The 21304-nt window shown below is 57.3% G+C and overlaps 1 protein-coding gene across 2 annotated transcripts; it reads right to left on the bottom strand.

Moving 5' to 3' along the window:
* Nucleotides 1–1696: 1696 nt before the first annotated feature.
* TPRA1 (transmembrane protein adipocyte associated 1) lies at nt 1697–16707 on the bottom strand. 2 transcript variants are annotated; one of them, XM_019430962.2, is made up of 12 exons: nt 16537–16706; nt 16022–16313; nt 8414–8555; nt 8126–8258; nt 5363–5449; nt 5191–5263; nt 5002–5081; nt 4305–4415; nt 4114–4174; nt 3825–3927; nt 3623–3703; nt 1697–2371 (listed from the first exon to the last, which is right to left on the bottom strand). In XM_019430962.2, the coding sequence occupies exons 3-12, from the start codon at nt 8536–8538 to the stop codon at nt 2128–2130; spliced, it is 1098 nt and encodes a 365-aa protein (XP_019286507.1). In that variant the 5' UTR covers nt 8539–8555; nt 16022–16313; nt 16537–16706; the 3' UTR covers nt 1697–2127. The 2 variants fall into 2 exon arrangements, with proteins under 2 accessions (XP_019286507.1, XP_019286508.1); XM_019430963.2 differs by lacking the exon at nt 16022–16313 and having other exon boundaries at nt 16537–16707.
* Nucleotides 16708–21304: the final 4597 nt, after the last annotated feature.

The following is a 21304-nucleotide window of genomic DNA, read 5'->3' as shown; positions in this document are numbered from 1 at the left end:
ACCACGTGCTCCAATAATTCCACTTGCATGAGTTACCAAAAGCATATTTCTAAGGATTTTTGCCACTGTGCTGTCTGTTGTTGCAAAATAGATCAGGAACAAAAGTCCATCCCAAGGGGACTGGTTAAATAAATTGCAATATATCCGTAATGTATGCAGCTGCCGGAGGGAAGCAGCTCTCGCATCTGACATGGGATGATCCCAAGATCAGATGTCAGTGAGGAAAAAATCTACAGAACGTCTACGTTCCCAGAACAGGGGTAATGAATACACACGGGGGCCTCTGGAAGGCAATGAAGCCCCTGGCCTCGGTGGTGCTTCGGGGGGGAAGGGGACAGGGAACCTGAATGTCAAGGTAGGGAGGAGAGTCAAACTTCGCCGTACACCTCCCTGCACCTCGTTTTTTGAGTGTGTGTGTGTGCGTGTGTGTGTTTTGGCATGTACGTCTATTACCTGTTAAAACACAAACTTTAAGATCAGGACAAAAAAAGGGGTAGGCCTCTAGCCTCTTCTCTTCTGTTGGTGCCTCCCTGTTGACACAGCCATTTGATCCGTCACCACACTGAGCAAACCCCGGCTGTGAGTCTGGTATCTCAGCACAGGCGTCCCGGGCTCCAGACACTGAATGCAGCTCTGGGCTGGACTGTCTGGTCCCGCCCGGCCCCCAACGCTTGCCCTGCCTGGGAGGCGCTGCAGGCCTCCTTCGCCCGCCCCCAACAGGCTTCTAGGAAAGCTGCGAGAAGCAACCTCCTGGCAGCCCCAACGGTCCCCGCCCCGGCTGTGCCTTTGCACTTGCCGGTGTCCGGGCCCACGGATGGCCCTCTGGGCCCCCGATCCCGGCGAGCGTGCCTCATGGGCCCCCCCCCCCCCCCCCGCCAGTGCCCTTGCTGTTCTCCCACGAAAGAGGGCTGGCAGTGCAGGTGGGGCCGGGCCTGACCCTTAGCACCCCTGTGGTCCCACTGAGCCTTCCTCCTCCTCTCTGGCACAAGGGATCGTGTAACTGTCAACTCCCTTTTTCTCCGGCTGCCCAAAGTCTCAGGGACAGACTTCAGTACGATGGCAGCAACACGGACACCAGCACCTCTCTCTTATTCACAGGTTGCTTTATTCTGGCCCCTTCTCAGCGTATCCCATCAACTCCCTGCCATCCTACCTTCGGAGCACCTGTTACGTGGCAAGCACTGTTCTAGGGGCTAAAAACAATCCAGTTGTCACTACTGCCCCATAACCGTCTGCCAGCCGTGCACGCTTACTGTTTCCTAACCCTTACAAGAGCCCCTCGAAGACAGGCCTTCTAATCCCCATTTTCTAGATGCCGAACAGGAGCTGGGGGAGGAGGAGCGGCCTGTCCAAGATGGCAGAGCAGAAGGAGCAGAGAAAGGATGGGGCCCACAGGGCTCATCCTAAACCCCGGGCTCCCCAACAGGGTAGGGAGACAACAGCTCACAGAACCATGATGCTCTTTTCATGTGCGTCTCCTCTGCTCAAAAAGGGGCCTAGGGCAGGGAGCCCTGGGATCCGATTTCCCTCCATGTCCCCAGCAGCCAGCCTGTGCACTGGCCAGTGTTCCTTGGCTGAGTAAACGAAGGGGCCCAGGGCCTCCCAGTGCTGGGGACACAGGACCTGCCAGGACCTCTGTACGTCGCGGGTTCTCACCCCGGCCCCGGCGCTCCGGCAGAACCTCTACAGCTACACCTTCTGCTCCTTTTGTTTTTTATTAAAAAATAGATCAAGAAAATATCCACACTTCAGCCCACCTGCCAGAGTGGGCTCTGAAGAGGCCAAAGTGCCACGGGGAGGGGACTTTGGAAGGGACGAGGAAGGCCAGACCGGTCCAGGGTGCGCAGGCTTTGGAGAAAGGAGACGCCCTCAGCAGGCCCTGGGAGATCAGAGTCTGGGCCATGTCGCTGAGCAGGGTGAGGGCAGGTGGAAGGGGGAGGCGGCCCCCAGCTAGAGCAGAGGTGGCCACAGGCAACGCAGAGGGCAGGACAGGGCCCGCACGGGGCTGCCGCCCACAGAAGGTCCTGCGACCTCGTCCTCCTCCACCAGGGGCTTTGCGCGCCCTGGCCTTCTCTCCAGTCTGCCCTCCGCAGGCCCCAGCAGGCCTTCCTGCCAGGGTGGCCACACTCAGGCGTTGATAGCCTTCCAGCGCTCACTGTCTGTGCTGTTGATGCTGCCAGTGTGGCAGGGCATGGAGGCGATGTCGTCCAGGTAGGCCACCCCTCCGGCCGAGTCGAACTGTGTACTTGCGGCCCCTGCTGCCTCCAGTCCCTCTCGCCGGGCCACCGCGTAAGGCTGGGGCAGGTGCACGTCTGGTTCCTCAGTCTCGTCCACTTGGCATTTGTAGGAGAAGAGGATCTTGGGCTCCGAGCTGGTGGAGAAGACAGAGAGACAGGGAAGCTCCACCGGAGGGTCAAGAAAGGCTTCCTTTTCTGGGCAATAAGGCCTTCGGGCAGGGAATGAAACACACGAATGGCTGCCTAACCGCCACCCTGGGAGGTCCCCAAGGCTTGGACTCTGGAGTCCAGTGGGACTTGTTTTAAAACTCAGCCCGTATGTGAGCTTGGGCAAGGACTTCTGCGCCTGTTTCTGTACAACTCTGAGCTCAATGAGGGTAAACAGAGGTAAATTCCAGCCCCGAGGTGCTCCGCAAACACCAGCTGTGACCTCCACCCTTGCAGCTTTGTGAACTCTCACTTTGCATTTACTGGTCCCTCCAGCATGGAGATAAAACTGATGGGGAAGCACTGCACCCGATTTGCAAAAAGGAGCCTGAGGCCAGGGAGATAAATACACGTGCAAGGTCCCACACGGATCAGGGGTGGGCTGGGGTCCAATCCAGCCCCTCTCACCCCACCTCTGATGCCCCCACTTCCTCAAACCCAGCAGGTGGGGGAGGGTGCGGCGGGTGGGGGGCAAAACGCCAGCACTCCTGCCACAATAGAGGCCCAGGGTCCAAGCCTCCATCCCACGTGTCCTTAGCATCCTGTCTCCCTGCCACGTGCACCAAAGTGCACCCACCCTACGGCTGCACTACAGGCCGGCTTCCCCCAGCCCTGCTCATCTCCCTAGCCACTCCCAGCTTGAATCCGGGAGCATGGTGACTTGTGTCTCCTTTGTCCCCTGCGGTGTCTGGCGGCTGCAGCGGTGCGGGACACGGAGTAGGTATTCAGTGAATGCTTGCTCAAAGAATGAGCTAATCTACCGTAGAACGAAAAGCAGCAAGTGCAGAACAGCGCAGAGCTACTCTCCTGCGGGGAAAGTGTGTATGTCTGTGTGTGTCGTATACATAACGTGTAACGTGTATGTATATATAATGTACGAATGTGTATGCGTGTGTGTAAGCACGTGTAGGAATATACATACACCCTTCATCAGCATCGCCTTCCTGGTATCCGAGCCTGCGCCGCGCCAAGGGACGCTCAGGACCCCGCAGCTGCGGATGCGCAGGCGCAGAAAGCTGGAGGCGCAGTTCCGCCGGCAGCCACGAGGCGGAGCTCATGGCCCTCAAACCACCAGAGGCGGGGTGGCGAGCAGGCAGGCCACCGCCTACCCCTCGGGGCCCACACCCCTTGCCCACACCCCCCCCACCCCCCCCCCCACCCCCGGTGGGAAGACTCACCCAAAGAAGCCCCGGAGGAAGGCCACGTAGATGAGGGGCGCAAAGAAGCTGAAGTAGAGAAACGTGGTGGCATCTACACAGCTGGGGGGCAGGAGGAGAGGGTCAGGGAGGGGCCTCCTCTGGGTGGGGCCTCGGCTTGGCCTCCCCCTGCCCGCCGCCCCACAGCCGGGCCAGTAGACACCCTGAACCCCGCCCCACCTACCAGAGCCCCTCGATGATGTCGGCGCAGAGCAGCGCGCTTCCCAGCCCCTGCAGCAGGTTGAGCAGCGCCAGGATGCCCGCATACACGTAGAAGCTCCTCCGTGCTGGGGGGTTGGGGACCGTGAGGTCCTGCCCTTGCCTCCACCCTCCATTCCCAGCGTGTCACCGGAGACCCCTCTGGGCCCCCAGGAGGACTCCCTCCCTGGCACCCACGGCTCTCCGGGAAAAGAGTCAACGCCCCACCCCCCAGGGACCCAGCCCTATCCCAGAGCCACCCACCAGCTGCTTACAAGGCAGGGAGATGCGCTCCTTCAGCGGGGTCTTGGGGAGCACGACCACCAGAGAGTAGACCTGTGGTGACAGAGCAGGGCTGAGAAGGATGCTGGGGACACCAGTACCAAGGCATCCAGTCTCATGCTCTGAGGCTCCTCGGGGCCACCCCCAAGGTGCCCAGAAGGGGGGAGGGCACCTTCGGCCTCACCAGGAAGAAGAAGCAGGAGCTGACCAGCCAGAACTGGCGGCCCCCATGCCCATAGATGTTGAAGTCCTCAGCCGACAGGTGGGCATCAGGGTACAGGATCTCCAGAGTCCCCTGCAGGGGCAGGTGGGGGAGGGTCTCAGTCTCCTGCCCACCTGGAAAGCCCCCTCCCTGGGAGCTCCCTCATACAAAGCACCCAGATCTCTCCACCACCCCAAGCCCAGCTCCCCAGCCTGGCCATCAGAAATCCTCACTCCAGACTGCTCTCTGGCCTCGCCCTGCCCCCTGCCCGCCTCGCTCCACCACCCAGAATAGGCCCAGCCATGGGGCAGGGGACAGAACTGGGCAAGAGGCAGCCCCCACCAGATCTAAGGAAGGAGTCTCTAGATGGACAGCTCTCCGGGTGGTCTGCAAACCCGTATTTTCCCTACCCGGGCTGCTTCTTAAAACAGCAAGTTCTGGGCCTCCTCCCTGCCCCCACCCCAATCTACTGGATTAGAATGGGGGGGGGTAAAACCTGCCTTGTTAACAAGCACCCCAAGTGATTCATGGGGCGCATTTAAAGTTTGAGAACACTGCACCTGATAAACATTCAAACCCTGACCCAGAATCAGGAAGCAGTGGATGTGCGGCCCTCAGTGACCCCCTGGCCTCCTCCAGGGAGCCCTCATAGCTGCACCTGCCCCACCTCCCCTCTTACCTGGGTGACAGAGTAGGCCAGGGACAGCACTGTGGTGATGGCCAGCACCCGCTTGATGCTTGACTTGCTCTCCAGGTGACCTGGAAGAAACATGCTGGTCGGTCAGGGGGAGCCAGCCAGGTGGCCGTGGTGGGGTCGGTGCCCGCTAGGGAGGGACAGGGAGAGCACTGGCCCCAGCCGCACACGCACCAAAGGCAAGGCCCAGGATGACCACACTCAGCTCGATGGCCAACAGGAAGAAGCGGGTAATCTCCCACAGGATCTGGACACAGAGTGGGCAGACTGTCAGCCTGGGGGGCCCAGTCACCCCTCTCCCCAGTGCCCAACATCCCCCCACCCTTGTCAGCAGGCCCGGCCCCACCTTATCAGCAACGGTGGCAGCGTCCGAGGTGCTGACCGTCATGGACACCACGGCCCGGGCGATGCCCACCAGCGCCACTACGAACACCTGGTGGGCGAGAGCGGAGATGCCATTAAGGGGTCAGGGAACGAGGCGTCTGGGAACAGCGGGACTGCAAACCCACACCCCGCCTCTGCAGAAGCCTCTGATTCTTCGAGAACAGAAGGATTCTACGCTAAGAGTCAGGGGTGGGATGCAGGGGGGTGGCGAGATCCTCCGCTGCTGGTGACAGTTCCCTCTCCGGCCTCAGTTTCCTGGCTACACTGGCAGCCTGAGAATGGTGACATTCTTAGGGGTGACATGGTGGGTCCCCACTGCCTCCTGCCTCTGTGACCTCAGGCCAGGAAGTGCACCTCTGTGCCTCAGTTTCCTTATCTATGAAATGGGGTAAAACTAGCATGCACCGCATTTGATGGCTGGCAGGGGCAAATGGGTAAGTACATGTAGCAGAAGCATGCGTGGCACCCAGTGAAGGCGAGGTGCACATCGGGCGCTAGCACTGTCATATTAGCGGTTTTATTTCCAAGACGCGGGGGATGGGAGGGTGCAGGGAAGAGACATCAAAGACCCTGAGGAGGGCTACTGCACCGGCAGGCGGTGCAAAAGTGCCTGGATTTTGTCACCCCGGTGTCCACTCGCTTCTTCTGGCAACAGCCTCCGCCCTCTCCCTGCCGCTCGCATGGTTCGGGGGGCTGACCCCACCATGCCTGGCTTCAGGGGCTGGCCTGTAGCACAGGGCTGGGCATTCAGCCTATGGCATTCCCTGATTTGGGGATGGCAGGGGATCCCAAGGGAGTCTAGTGAAAGGCACACCCAGGACAGCAGGTGCAGCCACTACAAAAGGAAGCTGAGGAGCGCGCCAGCCTGGAGTTGCCGGGCTGTCTGACTCCAGGAGGGCAAGACTGCTAGAGGCAAGGCCAACAGAGAGACCCAAGCTGACAGGGAGACAGAGACCGTGCCTCCACGACATTGCCGAGCCCCTGAATCCAGCCATGCCTGAAGCCCTGGGACTTGTCAGATTCTCAGTCAATATGTTCCCTCCAGCTTCTATGAATCTAACTTTGGTTTTCTGGGATAGATATGAAGGGGAGAGTCCAGGTACAGGGCCGCCTGAGTGGCCTCGTCAGTTAAGCGTCAGAATCATGGTTTTAGCTCAGGTCATGATCTCGCAGTTTGTGGGTTTGAGTCCCAAGCCTGGCTCTGTGCTGACAGCAAGGAGCCTGCTTGGGATTCTCTCTCCCTTTCTCTCTGCCCCTCCTCACTTCCTGCCATGTGCGTGTTCTCTCTTTCTCAAAATAAACAAATGTAAGAAAAAGAAGAATCCAGACACACACAACAGTCTGTCCTCTGTGCCACAAAAACCGTGTCAGCCTCCTGGGGAGGCTGACCCCAAGATCACAGGAGCGCCCCAGGGTAAAGCAGACCCAGTGCACATGATGTGAGAAGGAGGGCACTGAGGCACAGAGAGGCCAAGCCACCAGTCCAAGGTCATTCAGCACAGCTGGGGTCCGGAGATAGCCTGAGTCAACCCTCACTGCTGTCTCCTGAGCTTTCTAGAACAGAGTCCCCAGGAATAAGAGGGCAGTGCTGAGTCCCCTGTCCCTGCGTTGTGTTCCTGGGCATTGGCCTTGGGTCGCTTCTCCCTGTCTGCTCCCCCAGAGAGGGCATCAGTAAGTGATGCTTTAAATAAATGTTTTATCTGTGGAATAAATACTCATCTCTGTAATGAGTCAGAGAGGCAGCAGAAGACAGAAGAGAGCAGGCTTCAACACCCACCACTGCCTCACAGAGGAGGGGGCTCCAGTCAGCCAACGACCCCTGGGGCCTCCACCAACGGCCTCCAGGGTTCCACACAGCCTCCCCTGACCCTGCCTGCCCGCTGACAACTCCCCTGCCTGGGAAGCTCTGAGCCAGGCCAAAAAGAGGGGGACCAGAGAGCCATTCAGCTCTCAGGCAGTGATAGCTAAGAGGCAGAGAGAGGGGAGGATTCCAGTCAGTCAGGCCTGAGCTCTGAAGGATGCAGCTGGATGGCCCCGCACCTGGAACCCTCACCTGGAAGCCACACCTTGGGCCCACCTTCTCAACCACAGCCCTGCTACCTCTCCCGAGGAGGCCCACACCAAGAGCACTGACTGAGGAGAATTCAGGTTTGCCCAACAGGCAGGAAGAGGTTCCAAAGAGGTCTCAAAGAGTGTGTGGATGGCTGGATGGACAGACAGACAGATGGGGGTGGCCGTGGGCATTTCCCCCCCCAGCCAGTATCTATTCCCCTTCCCTCTACTAATGATTCCCCACTTTTCTTTCAGGGACCACCACCCTCTTCAGTCCACATAGTCTGGCTGAGTTGACCCCACACCCCAGCGCCAAAGTGCCCCTTTCCCTGCTAGTCACAGTGATTGGCTCGGGGACAAACAGGGACCCAAGGTGGGCCGGTCAGAGGGAATTTCAGGTCCATACTCGCACCGCCAGTAAAGAAGTCCTCTTCCGCTGGCATTGGCAGGGAGGCAGGATGTTAGCTCACGGCTGCTCTTGGCTATCTCTGACACCAGGCAGGGAGAGCTCATCTGAGATAAGGCCAGAGGAGGGCAGAGATGCAGAGAAACAGAGTCCTGATGACACCCATTCATCCTCTGGATCCAGCCTCATCTGAAGCTGGCTTTCATTACAGAGGCAGTTGAGAATTCCCTTTTGCACTTATGCCAGTTGGAGTTGGACTGAACTCACCAGGATATAGAAGGTGATAAAAATGGGGCTGGAGGTGACGCGGATCTTGGCCCGAGCGAACGGAAGCTTCCAAAGCAGGAAGATGAAGAAAAGCACATTGGGGACGAGCAGCAAGACGTCCCAGTACCGGACCCTAGCAGACGGGCAGAGAAGCCAGCTGACTGGCAAGGCTCTGTCTGCACCCATCCCCCTCCGCAGCCCGTCATGCACACGCACACACCCCCGCACACACGGGGGAAACCCACTCACACGCAGCCAGTCGGCCCAGCAGGGCCACGGCTGCCTCACCTGGAGGTGCCAATATCCTCATAGAGCAGCAGCAGACAGCGATGTGGCACGCTGATGTTGGGCGCCACGGGCGGGGGCGGGGCTGTGCTCCCGTTGGCCCGAAACACCTCCTCCAGGGCGTCCATCCCGCCAGCAGCTGGCCCTGCGGGAGCGAGAGCCCCAGCGTGGCTGCGTGGCCCCGGGTCTCTGGTCTCAGGTTCCCAGTGGAACCCAAGAGGGCCGCATACAGTGGGCCTGCGGACAGCTCCCCCACCCAGCAGGGGGAGGGCGGGCTGTGGCTCCTGCACGTGCCACAGCACAACCCCCAGACAGGGGCCCGGTGACCCCAACAGTAAATGCCACCCCACTGGTGGAGCCTTACCGTGAGCCTGGCACAGCAGCGCAAGCTACTCGGCATGACCTCAGTTCATCCCCCCAGTCCCCGGGGGCCCCGGGGACAGACAGAGAACAGAGGGGTTAGGAGCCAGAGTTGTTGGCCCCTCTGTGCCTGCTTCGTCCTGCCCTTGCAACGCGGTAATGACCGACGGCATCCACCCCGTGAGGCTAAGTGGTGCCAGGCGCCTCCTATGACCCACACACGTGCAGTCCCCAGATTCCGCGAGCTGCACTTCCTCCCTGCACGCAGATGCAGAGCCGACTTCGAGGCAATCACACGGCCACCAGGCGCCAGAGTGGGGCATCAGGCACACCTCAGGTGGCCCACGGCCCTCATCAGCCTCTGCTGCCACCCTGGAAAGGCAGACGCAAATCTGGGGGGACGTGCACTGTGCCTGGAAGCTGCACAGGTGTCCAAGTGGAGAAGGGAGGGAAGGAGATGTCCTGCAGAGGGCGCTGTGTCTGCAAAGGCAGGAAAGGCGGGGGGGGGGGGGGGGGGGGGGCCTGCTGTAGAGTCAGCAGGTGGGCCCGCAGACAAGCGTCTCCCAATGACAGCTTAAGACCCCAGCCTGCAGGTGCCTGGGTGGCTCTGTCGGTTGAGGTCCGACTGCAGCTCAGGTCATAATTTCATGGTTCTTGAGTTTGAGCCCTGCATTGGGCTCGCTGCTGTCAGCGCAGAGCCCGCTTTGGATCCTCTGGCTCCCTCTCTCTTTTCCCCTCCCCTGCTCGTGCTCTCTCTCTCTCTCCCTTTCTTCCTCAAAAATGAATAAATAGGTAAAAACAAACACTAAAAAAAAGAAGAAGAAGAAAAGAAAAAGAGTCCAGCCGGTGGCCGGGAACCCTGGGAACTGCCCTGGACAAAGCAGGCTCCCAGGTCACTGGGCTCTCAGGGACAGGAGCAGAGGGGCTGGGCCCACACTGCTGGCAGCAGGGATTTCCTCAGGGAGCTCAGGGGGCCCAGGGCATGTGAGCGAGGTGTGTGTGGCCCGGGCACCAGGACGTAACAGATGCCAGCATGAAAACTAATACTTGAACACACAGGGCCTGATGGCCTGGCATCTCCACTTCTGGGTACATTTATAATAGCCCCAGGCTAGCAACAGCCCAAATGCCCACCATCGGCAGCAGGCACACATATATGGCGGCGTCGGTATAAGCAGCAGAACAGAAAGAGAAACTACTGTTACCAGCAGTAACACGAAAGGGCCTCACAGATACGGTGCTGAGCAGAGCCAGCCACGAGAGTGGATATGCTGCTGCCTGACCCCGTGCAAAGATATAGGCGAGGGTCACCTTTGCGGAGGACGGAGGGCGTAGGGGTGGGGGGAGGAACACCAGCTTCCGGCGCTTGATCGGGGGGGGGGGGGGGGGGGGGGGGCGGGAACACAGGCGTGTTCACCCTGTCAGAATCCACTGAGTCGCATCTAGGATCTGTGTGCTTTTCTGCACAGGTTACACGTCAGTAAGTTTTAAAAAATTAGAAAGACGCGTTCTGTTTACACCCCGAGAGTGCAGATCTCACACTCAGCCAGGGGCAGCCCAGGACGCTCAGCGCCCTGTTAGCAAGGATCGGTGGCCCCTGAACGACGGGCCAAAGGCGAGGGCTGGAGGGGATACAGGGACATCCCTGCTACCTATCCAGGCCATGAAACGGGAGCACTGCCTCTGGCTGAAAGGGAGAGGAGACTGAGGCAGGTGGGCTGAGACCATCCTCCTCCATCCCTCTCTCCAACAGGCCACTCGCTGCCTGTGGATCACATCCCCATTGGCAACTCGAGGCCAAACCAACAGGGCAAACATATGCCCGACACACAGTAGGTCCAAAGAAAGGGTGCATTCTTCGTGCATTTTCCGCCCGCAGCAGCAGCACCTACCACGAGCCAGGGAGGAATCTGGGTGTTGGGCCACACTTCCCCTTTGTTCTAGGAGGGGAGGCAGCCAGCCAGCATGAAAACTGCCTTACGAAGCAAACTTCTCCTAGAGATAAAGGCTCAGAGAAGAAAACGGAGGAGTGGAATGGAACAACGGGTAACACAGTAGAGACTACCAGGGTCCCCAGCATCCACCCTTCCCTTTAGCACTGGAGCCCATAACTCACACAAGGCTGCCCAGAACAATAGCTATTTTCTAAGCTTCCCTTGCCACTGGCTATGGTCCCATGACCAACTTTTATCCAATTGTAAGTGAACAGTTAATTTAATGAGTTTGTCAATTTCAGGCCATGCACTTCTCCTTTCCCACTGCCTGGAATAGGGATGTGGTGGCAGGAGCAACAGCAGCCATCTTACACCACGAGACGGAAGCCATGGCTTGAGGAGAGAGCAGTAAGAAAAAGCATCTGGGTCCCACACCCAATAGGCCTCCATGCATATCCTGGACGGCTTGCACACAGACTGTCACGCGACACGCAGGAGTAATCTTCTATCTTGTTGTCTCGACCTTTGTTTCAACAGCTAAGGCAGAATCCCAATGAATATAAAGAGGTGCTGCTTTGGACTGGGTCGTCAGACAACCCAGTGCCTTCTGCACTAGATCTAACTAATCGAGAAGCAGGCAGACTTGGAAAAATCTGGACAAAGAGCGTATCTGCGAGAGAACAATGAATGGAAACGCCGTGAGATACAAACAGGCTTGGCCTGTTCAAAGGGCAAAAAGCAGGCCAGTGTGGCTGGAGGTGATCAGAAAGGCTGGCAGGGCCAGGTCACTGGGGGCCATATGACCACATGCAATGCGATTTAATTCTAAATGCAATGAGAAGCGTGTCACGAAGGCTGGGGACGGGATCCCCTTTCCACTCAGGCTGCCGTGGAAAACGGACCGGAGCAGGGGCAGAGTGGAGCCCCTGTACCAGTGCAGGCAGGAGGGCGTGGCTGCAGTGGGGGTGGAGTGGAGGAATTTGGGATACCTTCGGGAGGGTTGGCCCACCTGACCTCCCCACGGACACACGGAGGGAACGAGGGAAGACAGGAAGGATGTGGTGGCTTCTGGCCTGAGCCACTGGATATTTTGCAATGGCAAGGCCAGTGCTGTTAATGTGGCCCCACCAAACACTGCTCCCTTGTCCCTAGCTGACAAAGTGCTGTTCTCGTCCAGGCCCCCTCCATGATGCCCTGCTGAACAGGCAGGGACCCCTCTCCCGGGCCACAAGCTGAACTAATTACTGTTGGCCAGTGGCTTTGGGGTCAGGGCAGTGTGGAACAGGACCAGGCACTTGGGCCGTGTGCAGGGGTGCTCCAGTTTGACACAGGGACTGCGGGGGCAGGGTGCTATCATATTTTTATAGACAGGGGCCAAGGCTGCCAATGTCCTGCAACATGGGGGACGGTCCACCAAATGGATAATCGTTCTCACCTTTGCCAACAGTGCCCCGAAGGGAGGCTCTGGTCAAAGTCAAGAACGGTGTTCTCCTTGCTGGTGGCCAGTTCAGGCCAGGGCACATGATGCCACACGGGGGAAGTCTCCCAAGAAATGTTTTCGTTCCTGAGCACCCGATACTTTGAAGGAGGAAAGCCCTTTGTTTGCACCTGCATGTGGCTGTTGAGGGTATGACGTCTGAACTGCAGCCGTGCTGAACACGGGGAGGTTACTGCTGGCAGGGGGTGTGCCGGCCCCCTCAAGACTTCTCGTGACCTGAGATGCTGGCTTTTAAGTGACCGGAGTTGAAGGAGAGAGATTCTGCAGCCCCCTCCACCCCACTCACCACTCCCTGTGGAGCAAAGTGTCAAACAGCCCCAGGAGGGGCAGGCCTGGGAGAGCAGGCCAAGCTCCCAGCAGCCGCCGGGAAGCTGAGAGTTCCTTGTGAAGGGATGGGGATCCCAGTCCCCAGTGGGGATGAACAGGGCCAAGGAGCAGGAGAGCCGGATAGAGAGTCTGAAGGGGGAAGCGTCACTTGGTTTTGCCTGTCCAGCGTCCCAATTTCCTGAGGGGGAGCCTCACCTTCCCCAGTCTCTGCCCATGAAGTTTGGGTACAGCAGACTGTACCACAGCTCCAAGGAACGAGCACGGGATCTAAGCCCGGCCAGTCGGGATGCTCCCCTGCCCCGACCAATGAGAATCAGCCCTGAGACTTTTGCTATAGTTGTTTGGAACAGATGGGCTTTCTGCTAAAAGCAGTACGCCAGGGCTGTCCCACTTTGACCCTGCACATGGATACCCACCCGAGAATAAAGCCAACTTCGAGGAATATAGAGCCGAGAGACAGATGGAAATACATCCCGGAGACAGAACAACCTCACGCGAGCCCCTGGATCTGGCCACACCTAAAGTTCATCCTACCCCTGGACTTTCTTTTGCGTTTTAAATCCCACAAATTCCTTTCTCTGCTTAGGTCTGGTGGAGTCTGATTTCTCTCCTGTACTACTGAAAAACTTCCGGCTAACACACGGTATGGAGTTGGGCAGATCCGGGTTGCACTTCTGGCCCTGCCGTGTACTTGCTCCGTGACCCTGCGTGAGTCGTTTCTCCTCTCTGAGTGTCACGGGGACAATAACACTTACCCGACAGAGGTGCTGAGGATCAGACAAGGACAGAGAAGCAAAGGTCTACAAAAGGTAACATAAAGGTAATTGTTGCTTTCCGCCCCCTCCACCCCCAGAGGAGGGCTTGGGGTGTAGAGGAAAGAAGGAGGATTTGGTTCCAAGTCCAAGGGCCCCTTTGCAAGCACTGCTGGCTGTGGGGTGATGAAGGAGAATAACATCGACTGCTCCCCACCAGTGCCCCTGCTGACTCTGCTACGACAGCACAGCACACTCGCTGAGCCCTCCCAGCCCTACAAGGGAAGTACTTCTGTTACCCCCACCGTACAAAGCTCAGGGCCAGCGAGCCGCCTGCGAGGTAATCTGTCTCCAGTGCCCAGGCCCTCAAGTGGCAACTTGCCAAGGGCCCCTCTCCAGGCATTGATCTCTCCACCTGTAGATGAAAGGCTTCATCTAGATCTGTGCTTCTCAGACCTGAGCACTGTGCACAGGCAGGTTCTGATCCGCAGGCCCGGGGCCCGGCTGACAGTCCTCAATGCCAACCCCTGCGGCGCTGCTGGTCAGAGAACCACAGCTGGGTCATGAGGCTGTTGGCCACACCAGAATTGCCACTATGGGTCAAAGCTTACAAACCAACTGAGGCAATGATAAAAAATGAAACAACCACGCACACTACCTGGAACAGAGGACTTTACGTGTGGTGACACACTTAACTAACACAGCAGCCCCTAAATGAGAGGGAACTACTTTGTACCCATTGTACAGAGGGGGAAAGGAGAGGCACAGAGGGGTGAGTCACTGGCTCTACACTCTCCTCCCCCCACCGTGGGTGAGCTCCTGGCCTCAGAGGTAGAAGTCTGGGTGGTGACAGACAAGGAAGGGGACTGCAGGCTCACGAAATGGGGGACAGCGGGACAGGAGACGGTGGGAAGGCCGGCTGAGGGCAGGGGGCAGTAGGGGTGGAGCCCAGACTAGAGAGGGGAATTCTCAGAGGACTTTCTGGGATGCTTGAGTAGCCTAAGGCAACCCCAAGCCTCTCAGGCCCAGGGAAACTGGGACAGACTTGTCTTCCACCTGGGAGGGACTTTCCTGACCTTGTTAACATTCTAGAGGCCATCTTCCCGCTCACCACTTGGGCCTCCAGTTCCGTCCCTTCCTCTGTGGCCGGCCTATGGGGCAGGATGCCAGGCTGGCTCCAGTCATGCAGTGCCAGACCTGCTATGAGCCCCTGGATGGGATTTTCCCTTCTCTGGGCCTCAGCTTTCCCATCTGTGCATTGGGATTGACCAGGGCTGGATGGAAAACTCTAGGGAAGGCAGAGAGCCCCGAGCGTAAGAGAGAGGCTATGCCTCATAGTTGCTGTCATGCCCCTCGGGGCTTCTGACCCCTAGCAGATTGCTGAGCTTCTAAACCCTAGAACCAAAACAAAATGAGAAGGCTCCAGAGGACAGACGCCAACCCCTTATCTTTCATCCTTGGGGGTGGGGAGGTGGACACTGCCTGAGACACACTGCCAGCAGCCCAGGCAGGAGCCCCCGGGGGGATGGGAAGCCCTGGGCCCCTTCCCTCATCTGTCAAAGCCCAATCTGATCTGACCCCTGCCTTCTGCTCTGCCTCATTCCCTTCCATTCTCTAGCCCCTGGCTTCCACCTTGTTCTCCAAGCTGTTAAGCATCCTCCTACCTCAGGGCCTTGGTGCTTGCTCCTCTCCTGCATCATCTCCTCACGTGGCCCATTTCCTCAGGGCGCTCCTTAACCATCTCTCACGGCTGGCCCACCCGGTGTTTTCTTTACAGCACTTCATTTGAAGTGACCCAGCTGCGTGTTTATGTGTTTACTGGCTGCCCATCCCAGGCGTGCTCATGACCCAATCCCCTAGAATAGCGCCTGGCACAGAATTAAGTTCTCACCAAAATGTTACAATGTGGACAGATGAATCTCCAGCAGAGTGCGGCCAAGCCCTTCTGGGGAGCTGGAGAAGGATCGCCTGGGAGGACCCCACAGCCTCATCCCCACTACAGAGGCAGAAGGCAAAATCGCTCTCCACCCTCCATCCCCCCGATCCCGTGGAAGCTGTCTCTGAGCCTCCCAGACAGTCCTTGATGCAACAGCAGCCCGGCCTTATAAACAACACCTCCTGCTGTGGAAGCAGGTCCTGTCACGCTGTTTGTAGGTGGGGACACAGGCCCAGATGCGGGGCCACTTGGCCTAGATCTCCTCCTACACAGCCTCAAGCCCCAGGGTCCACCAGCCCTGTTCGATGGCCAGCCCGGGGCCTGTGCAGCCCTGTGTGTGCTCATTCCCCCTCGCAGAGGGCTCAGCCGCCCCATCCCATCTACGGGCCTCGCAGTTACCCGCCTCTTCCCGTGAGTCCTCACCCAGGGGCCCCTGGCCCTCTGAAACTTCCCCAAGGGGGTCCTCTGAGAGTGTGCCGTGAGCGGGAAGGGGTCATTCCGAAAGGAAGGAACGGCGACAGGTGGGCCCCAGGTCCAGCTGTGGGGATGGGGGTGGGTGTCCCGATCAGCTCCCCGCTCTCCCGCAGCTGTCGCGGGGAGTCACTATGGGCACCCGGGCTCTGGGAGCTCCCTGACAGAGAGGGACTGTAGGTGCGGCGGAGGCCGGGAGGCGTCCCTGGAGCGCCGGTCCCAGGCGCGGCAGAGGGAGGGGGGCACCCAGCCCCGCGGCAGGGCTTCCGGACGCGCAGCTATGGGGCTCCCCGTCCAGGTGTGGCGGGAAAGGGGAGAGGATCCCCTCCTTACCTGAGGGTCCCGGGCCGTGCTCAGCCCCCGCCGCCCGGGCCGCTCATCCACCACCGCAGGGTGCGCAGACCCGGCCAGGCCCCGGGACTCCGGCCTCCAGCGCCCCTGGCAGGCAGCAAGGCCAGGGAACGTCGCGCAAGAGCCGGGGACAGCCGGCTCCGCGGAAATGGGGAATCGGCGGGAAAGGGGAAACGCGGTCAGCGCGCCGGGCCCACCGGCCCCCAAGACACCACGCAGCCCTTCCCGGCAGCGGTGACCAGATGGCAGGCGCGTCCTTTTCGTTCAGCCAAAACTGCAAAAACAGCCACAGCCCCTACTTATAGCCCTCAGGCCCGCCCCCAGCCCCCAGAAGCCTATAGAAATGGAGTTACATCAAAAAGAAGGCGCAAGCCGCGGAAGAAGCCAATCAGATCCCTAAGAGGCGGGGCGACCCGCTGACCTCTTAAAGAGACAGCAAGAGGGCATTGCGGGGGAGGGAAGCAGCTTTGGGGTAGGGAAGCTGCTACGTATCTCACCCTGAAGGCTGCCAGGATCGCGGACCCGAGAACTGAGGACGCTGCCCCCCTTTGGCCCCTGCTCCTGCCCCAGCTGTCAGCAGCTGTCAACAGACCCGCTCGCTCCAGCCAGTGCTCCTCCTCTGGGGCCCGGACGCGGCCGGACCGTCCAGGGAGGAGCCTCCGCGGACCTCCCCCTCGCGTGCTGCAGCCTCGGGCGCCCCTCAGCGGCAGTCTTGCCTGGTGACCTTTGGTCACCTGGCTGGGGAAGGAAGGGTAGGGACAGCCCCTCCCCCTCTCCCGGAACGACGCGTTTCCACAGCATGCCACGCTGCCCCTACGTCCACCATCAAAGCGCTCTGGCATTATTGAGCACCAATCGGGTTTCAGGCACTAATTTTCACAACAACCTTGCAGGGCGGTTATTATTAGCCGCCTATTCAGAGGAGGAACCTGCGGCTTAGAGACGTTAAATAACTTGTCCAGAGCCATACAACTAGGAAGTCAAGACGCCCGAGGTTTGAACTGCCCCTCCTCTCATCTCTGACTTCAACAGGTCTTCAGGCAATCTCCTCTGGGAAGCCTTCCCTGATTGCCCCATCTTTGCCGTGTTCACTCCTGCCTCTCCTCTGCTGGCCCTGCGTGGTTTGGCCCCTCCTGCGTCTGAGTCACCGTTTCCCACCTAACCCCTCCTCATTCAGCGTGTTCAAGCCACGGTGCTTTCTGTTTCTCTTCCTTAAATATACCAAACTTGTCCCTGCCTCCCACTCTCTGCATCTGTCCTGTCTGGCTGGCTCCTTGTCACATGACCTCCTTGACACCCTAGCTAAAGTAGCTGTGCAGTCTCTCACATAATGCCCCTTTATTTCCCTCCAAGCACCATCTCTCGAACATGATTATATTCATTTACTTGCTTCCTAGTTCATCAGCCACCCTCCACTAGAATGTCAATGTCATGAGGACAAAACCATGTTTGTCACTTTCTTTGCAATATCCTGAGGCTGACTCGGTGCCTGGTGCAAGTTGTAGACACCCACTCATCACGGTAACCTCAGGACACACACCCAGTGATAAGACGGTGACTTCACAGTTGGGCTGGAATGACATGGACCCCGTTCTTCTAAAACAGGAGAAGGTTGGGAAGTCACCACCTCGTGACCATTTGGGATTCGGTTTGTCTGGGACTTTCCCAGCTTGGACTGTGGTCAGTGTGCACAGTTTCTGTATTGGCCAGGAGGGGCTGTGCCCAAGCTGATGCCTGCCTTCCTGAATGGGCTACGGGGAGTCACAGTCAATTCCTAGAGTCGCCAGGAAGCTAAGAAAAGAACTTCATCACTGCTCACGTTTAATTAGGTAAAACAAGTCCTAGGCCACTCCTCACCTCCAGGGGGCAGGAAAACTTCCCTCCTACCACGTTCCAGGAAGAAGAAATGGAGTATCTGTGACCAGGCTAAAAGACTACGCTCCATCTTTATCTTTATGTGTGTGTGTGTTTTTTTTTAAGACAGTACAGACTTTCCGGGGCAGGGAGTTTGCTATTATCATTGCAACGCACAATTCTGCATTCTATACCCTGGGTTTGGGGCCTTGCGTGTAGGTTTCTGCAGGATTTCCGAGGATATCTATTTCGTGCCCTCCTCTTCAGGGCAGAATCAGGATCTTATTCACTGTGGTATCCCCTACATACAGGACAGAGTGGAGCATTAGCGAAGTTCAAGAAGTGGTAGTTTAACAAACAAAGATCAGACTCCCAAGTTCTGTTCCTTGTCCTACACTGGGCTCAGGGGTGGTCATCCTCTCTAGGCCATGGCTGCTACAGAACAGGGATCCCTGAAAGCAATGGAAATCTCAAAACAACAGAAACAACATGACTGCTCTGCTGTCAGAAGAAAAGTCTGTACAATTGTCATGTAACTGTCGAGGCCAAAGGAGCAGCCAGGAAGGCTGAAAAGATCTCTGGGATATATGTACTCAGTAGTTGGCAGAATGCCCATGTTGGTTCCTTGGTCTGTGTGAGGAGAGTTTTCTCAGAGGTGAAGGTCAAGTGAAAGCCCCTGAAAGTTGCCTCCTACCCACCTAGCTTAGCCAAGATAAGTAAAAAAACAAGAACAAAAACAAAAAAACAATATCACATGGACAAGGGAAATGCAGAGATTAGTGCTACCCATGGAGACCTAAAGCATCTGGAGTTGGGGATGGACCCCATCGTATCCCTATTTAATTCATCAGTCTGATCTTTAAAAAATACAGAAAATGGTAGTGGATTGCTACAAACTCAACCAAGGAGTAGCCCCAATTACAGCTTCCGTGCTGGTGTCCTTGCTAGCGTGGATCAGCACGGCCTCAGGGACCCAGAGGCTGGCCTTCTATTTGACCACTCATATCAGGAACCATTGACATTCACAGGGAAGGACAGCCATTCACATTTATGGTCTTGCCCCAGGCCAGTGGTCACTCTCTCACCGAAGGGCCCTGGCCATCTGGACATTTGACAGAACATTGCAATGACATCCTACTAATCTGGCTGGCTGAACGAGAAGTAACAAGTAAATGAAGACCTCGATGAAACATATGTGCTTCCGAATCGGGTGGAATATAAACCCCGGGAAGATGTGGGGGCTTGCCACATCAGTGGAGTTTAGGTCTGGGGCATACCAGAACATCCCTTCCAAAGTAAAGGACAAACGACTGCATCTTGAATACCCCATTGCAGGGAAGGAAACACAATGCAAAAACTCACTCTTTGGGATCTGGAGGCAGTATATTCTACACCTGAGAATTCTGCGCTGACCCATACATGTCTGGATGACGTAAAAGGAAAGAGCTGTCCCATGGACCACAGGGCTCACAGACCCTATAATATTAGAGGCATAGATGGTGAATAAAGATGCTGTGTGAGGTTTATGGCAAGCCCTAGTGGGAAATCCATCATGTACACCCCTAGGGTTCTAGAGCAACGCCAGGCCACCTATAGCAGAAAATTATATATACATTCCAAAAGCAATTCCGCTAGGCTACTGGACCCTGGTGGAGAGAACTAGGGGACATCAGGGACCATAAGGCCAGAGCTGCCCCTAATGAACTGGGTTCTATCGGGCTTGCTAAGTGGTAAATTCATGTGGGCCCAGCAGATTATAAGCGATATGTTGTACCTCCATATCATCCACCCCCGTCACACCAGCGCCTCTCCCTCATTCACACCTATGACCTATCCAAGAGGTCCCTCGTGACCAGCTGACAAAGGAAAAAGGCTAAGCTTGATCGGAAATGAGCTGGCTCCTTATCAGATGTCTCATATGGCCTGTCATACCCTCTAGTTCACTTGCTGTGAGCAAAGCCAGCTGCCATGTTGTGAGATGTCCTGTGGGGAGGCCCACATGGCAGGGAAGTAAGAGGACCCCCTCCAACAGCCAGTGTGAAATCGAGTCCTCATCCAACAGTCTGGGAGGAACTGATGCCTGCAACATGAGGCAGCTTGGAGGTGGATCCTTCCCAAGCTGAGCCTCTCCGATGAGACTGAGGCCCCCGCCAGCACCTTGACAGCAGCACTGTGAGAGATCTTGAGGCAGAGACACCCTGCTAAGCCACAGCCAGATCCAAGACCCCTAGACACAGTCATTGCTTCAGGCTGCTGGATTCCAGGATAATTTGCTATAAGGCGATAGATAACTAATACAGTCCCATCCACCATCTCTTCTCTGGCTTTTCCCCAGCAGCTCCCAGCATCCCATCTCCTGCCCAGAGTCCTTTGTTGGTGCCTCCTAACTGTCAGTGTTTCCCAGGTCCCAGGCCTGGGTCTTCTCACTGCGCTCACTCTCTGGATTGTCCAACCACTCTCAAGACAATCTACAGCTGAGGCCCAAACTCCCTCTCCAGGTCCAGACCCGAGCATTGGATGACCTCCTGGAAATCTCCACTCAGGGCCCATGTTCAACACAGCCAGAAACAAACAACCTCTTTGCCCCCAAATTTGTCTTCCCTCTGAGCTCCCCATCTCAGAGGTGGTGCCATCATCCACCTAGTCTCCTAAGCCAGAATCCTGGTGTCATCCGGGATGCCTCCCTTTTGCCTGTCCTCAATACCCAATGCCAATAGATTCTCTCTTCTAAGTATCTCTGGCATATTCCCAGTCTTCATCATCCCTCCTGCACCTACGCTGCGATCCATCCAGAGATGCTTCCTCACTGCCGCGCTCACCAAGGGACCTGCCCTAGCTTGAGCTAGCTGCCTGTAACTGGAGAGAGGACAGCAGCAACGGTCTCCAGTTTGGTTCAATCCACCACCACCCAGGAGCAGCCTGAGGGATTATCCTTTCCTGGGCATCGCAAGCTGTTTAACCGAAACTACAGAAATGCCTAGAGATCCCCGCTGCGCCGTGCTCTCTTATATATTTACAGTTGTCGTTCTTTGTATCTGGAACATCTCGGTATCTTTGCTTCCCTCAGTCAAAATAACTTACTAGAACACCAAATGTGGCCTCCTACAATCCTGGAGCTGTTTTGGTGCTTGAAGAATTCGGCCTGAGGGCTTTTGGAGTAGCTGAAACAGACTTTCTGTTCATAAGACCTCGGGAAACAGGGCTCTCTGAGCCTCGGTTGCCCCATCTGTAAAATGTCCACAGGGTGGCGAAGGTCGCGCAGGCAGCAGGTGGCGCTGGTCTTCATTGCCCCCACCCGCAGCTCCAGCTCCCACACCTCTGCTGGTCAAAGCGCTGAGAAAGGCTGAGGGAAGGCCGGGCAGGGGAGGGGCCTCGGAGGCGAGGGCGGGGCCTCCTCCTTTGGCCCGCCCC

The sequence above is a fragment of the Panthera pardus genome, unplaced genomic scaffold, assembly GCF_024362965.1.
Source record: "Panthera pardus isolate Hobbes unplaced genomic scaffold, ASM2436296v1 HiC_scaffold_8, whole genome shotgun sequence".
In the NCBI taxonomy this organism is placed as follows: Eukaryota; Metazoa; Chordata; class Mammalia; order Carnivora; family Felidae; genus Panthera; species Panthera pardus.
Note: the sequence above shows the minus strand (reverse complement) of the source record. Positions and strands in the feature narration are given on the sequence as shown.

Excerpts from the sequence above, each read along its gene's own strand:
- TPRA1 (XM_019430963.2), bottom strand. The coding sequence starts at position 8,538 with ATGGACGCCCTGGAGGAGGTGTTTCGGGCCAACGGGAGCACAGCCCCG. Across the intron at positions 5,450-8,125 it reads TTATCACCTTCTATATCCTG|GTGTTCGTAGTGGCGCTGGT; the intron begins GTGAGTTCAGTC and ends CTCGCCCACCAG. Across the intron at positions 4,416-5,001 it reads TGGCCTACTCTGTCACCCAG|GGGACTCTGGAGATCCTGTA; the intron begins GTAAGAGGGGAG and ends CTGCCCCTGCAG.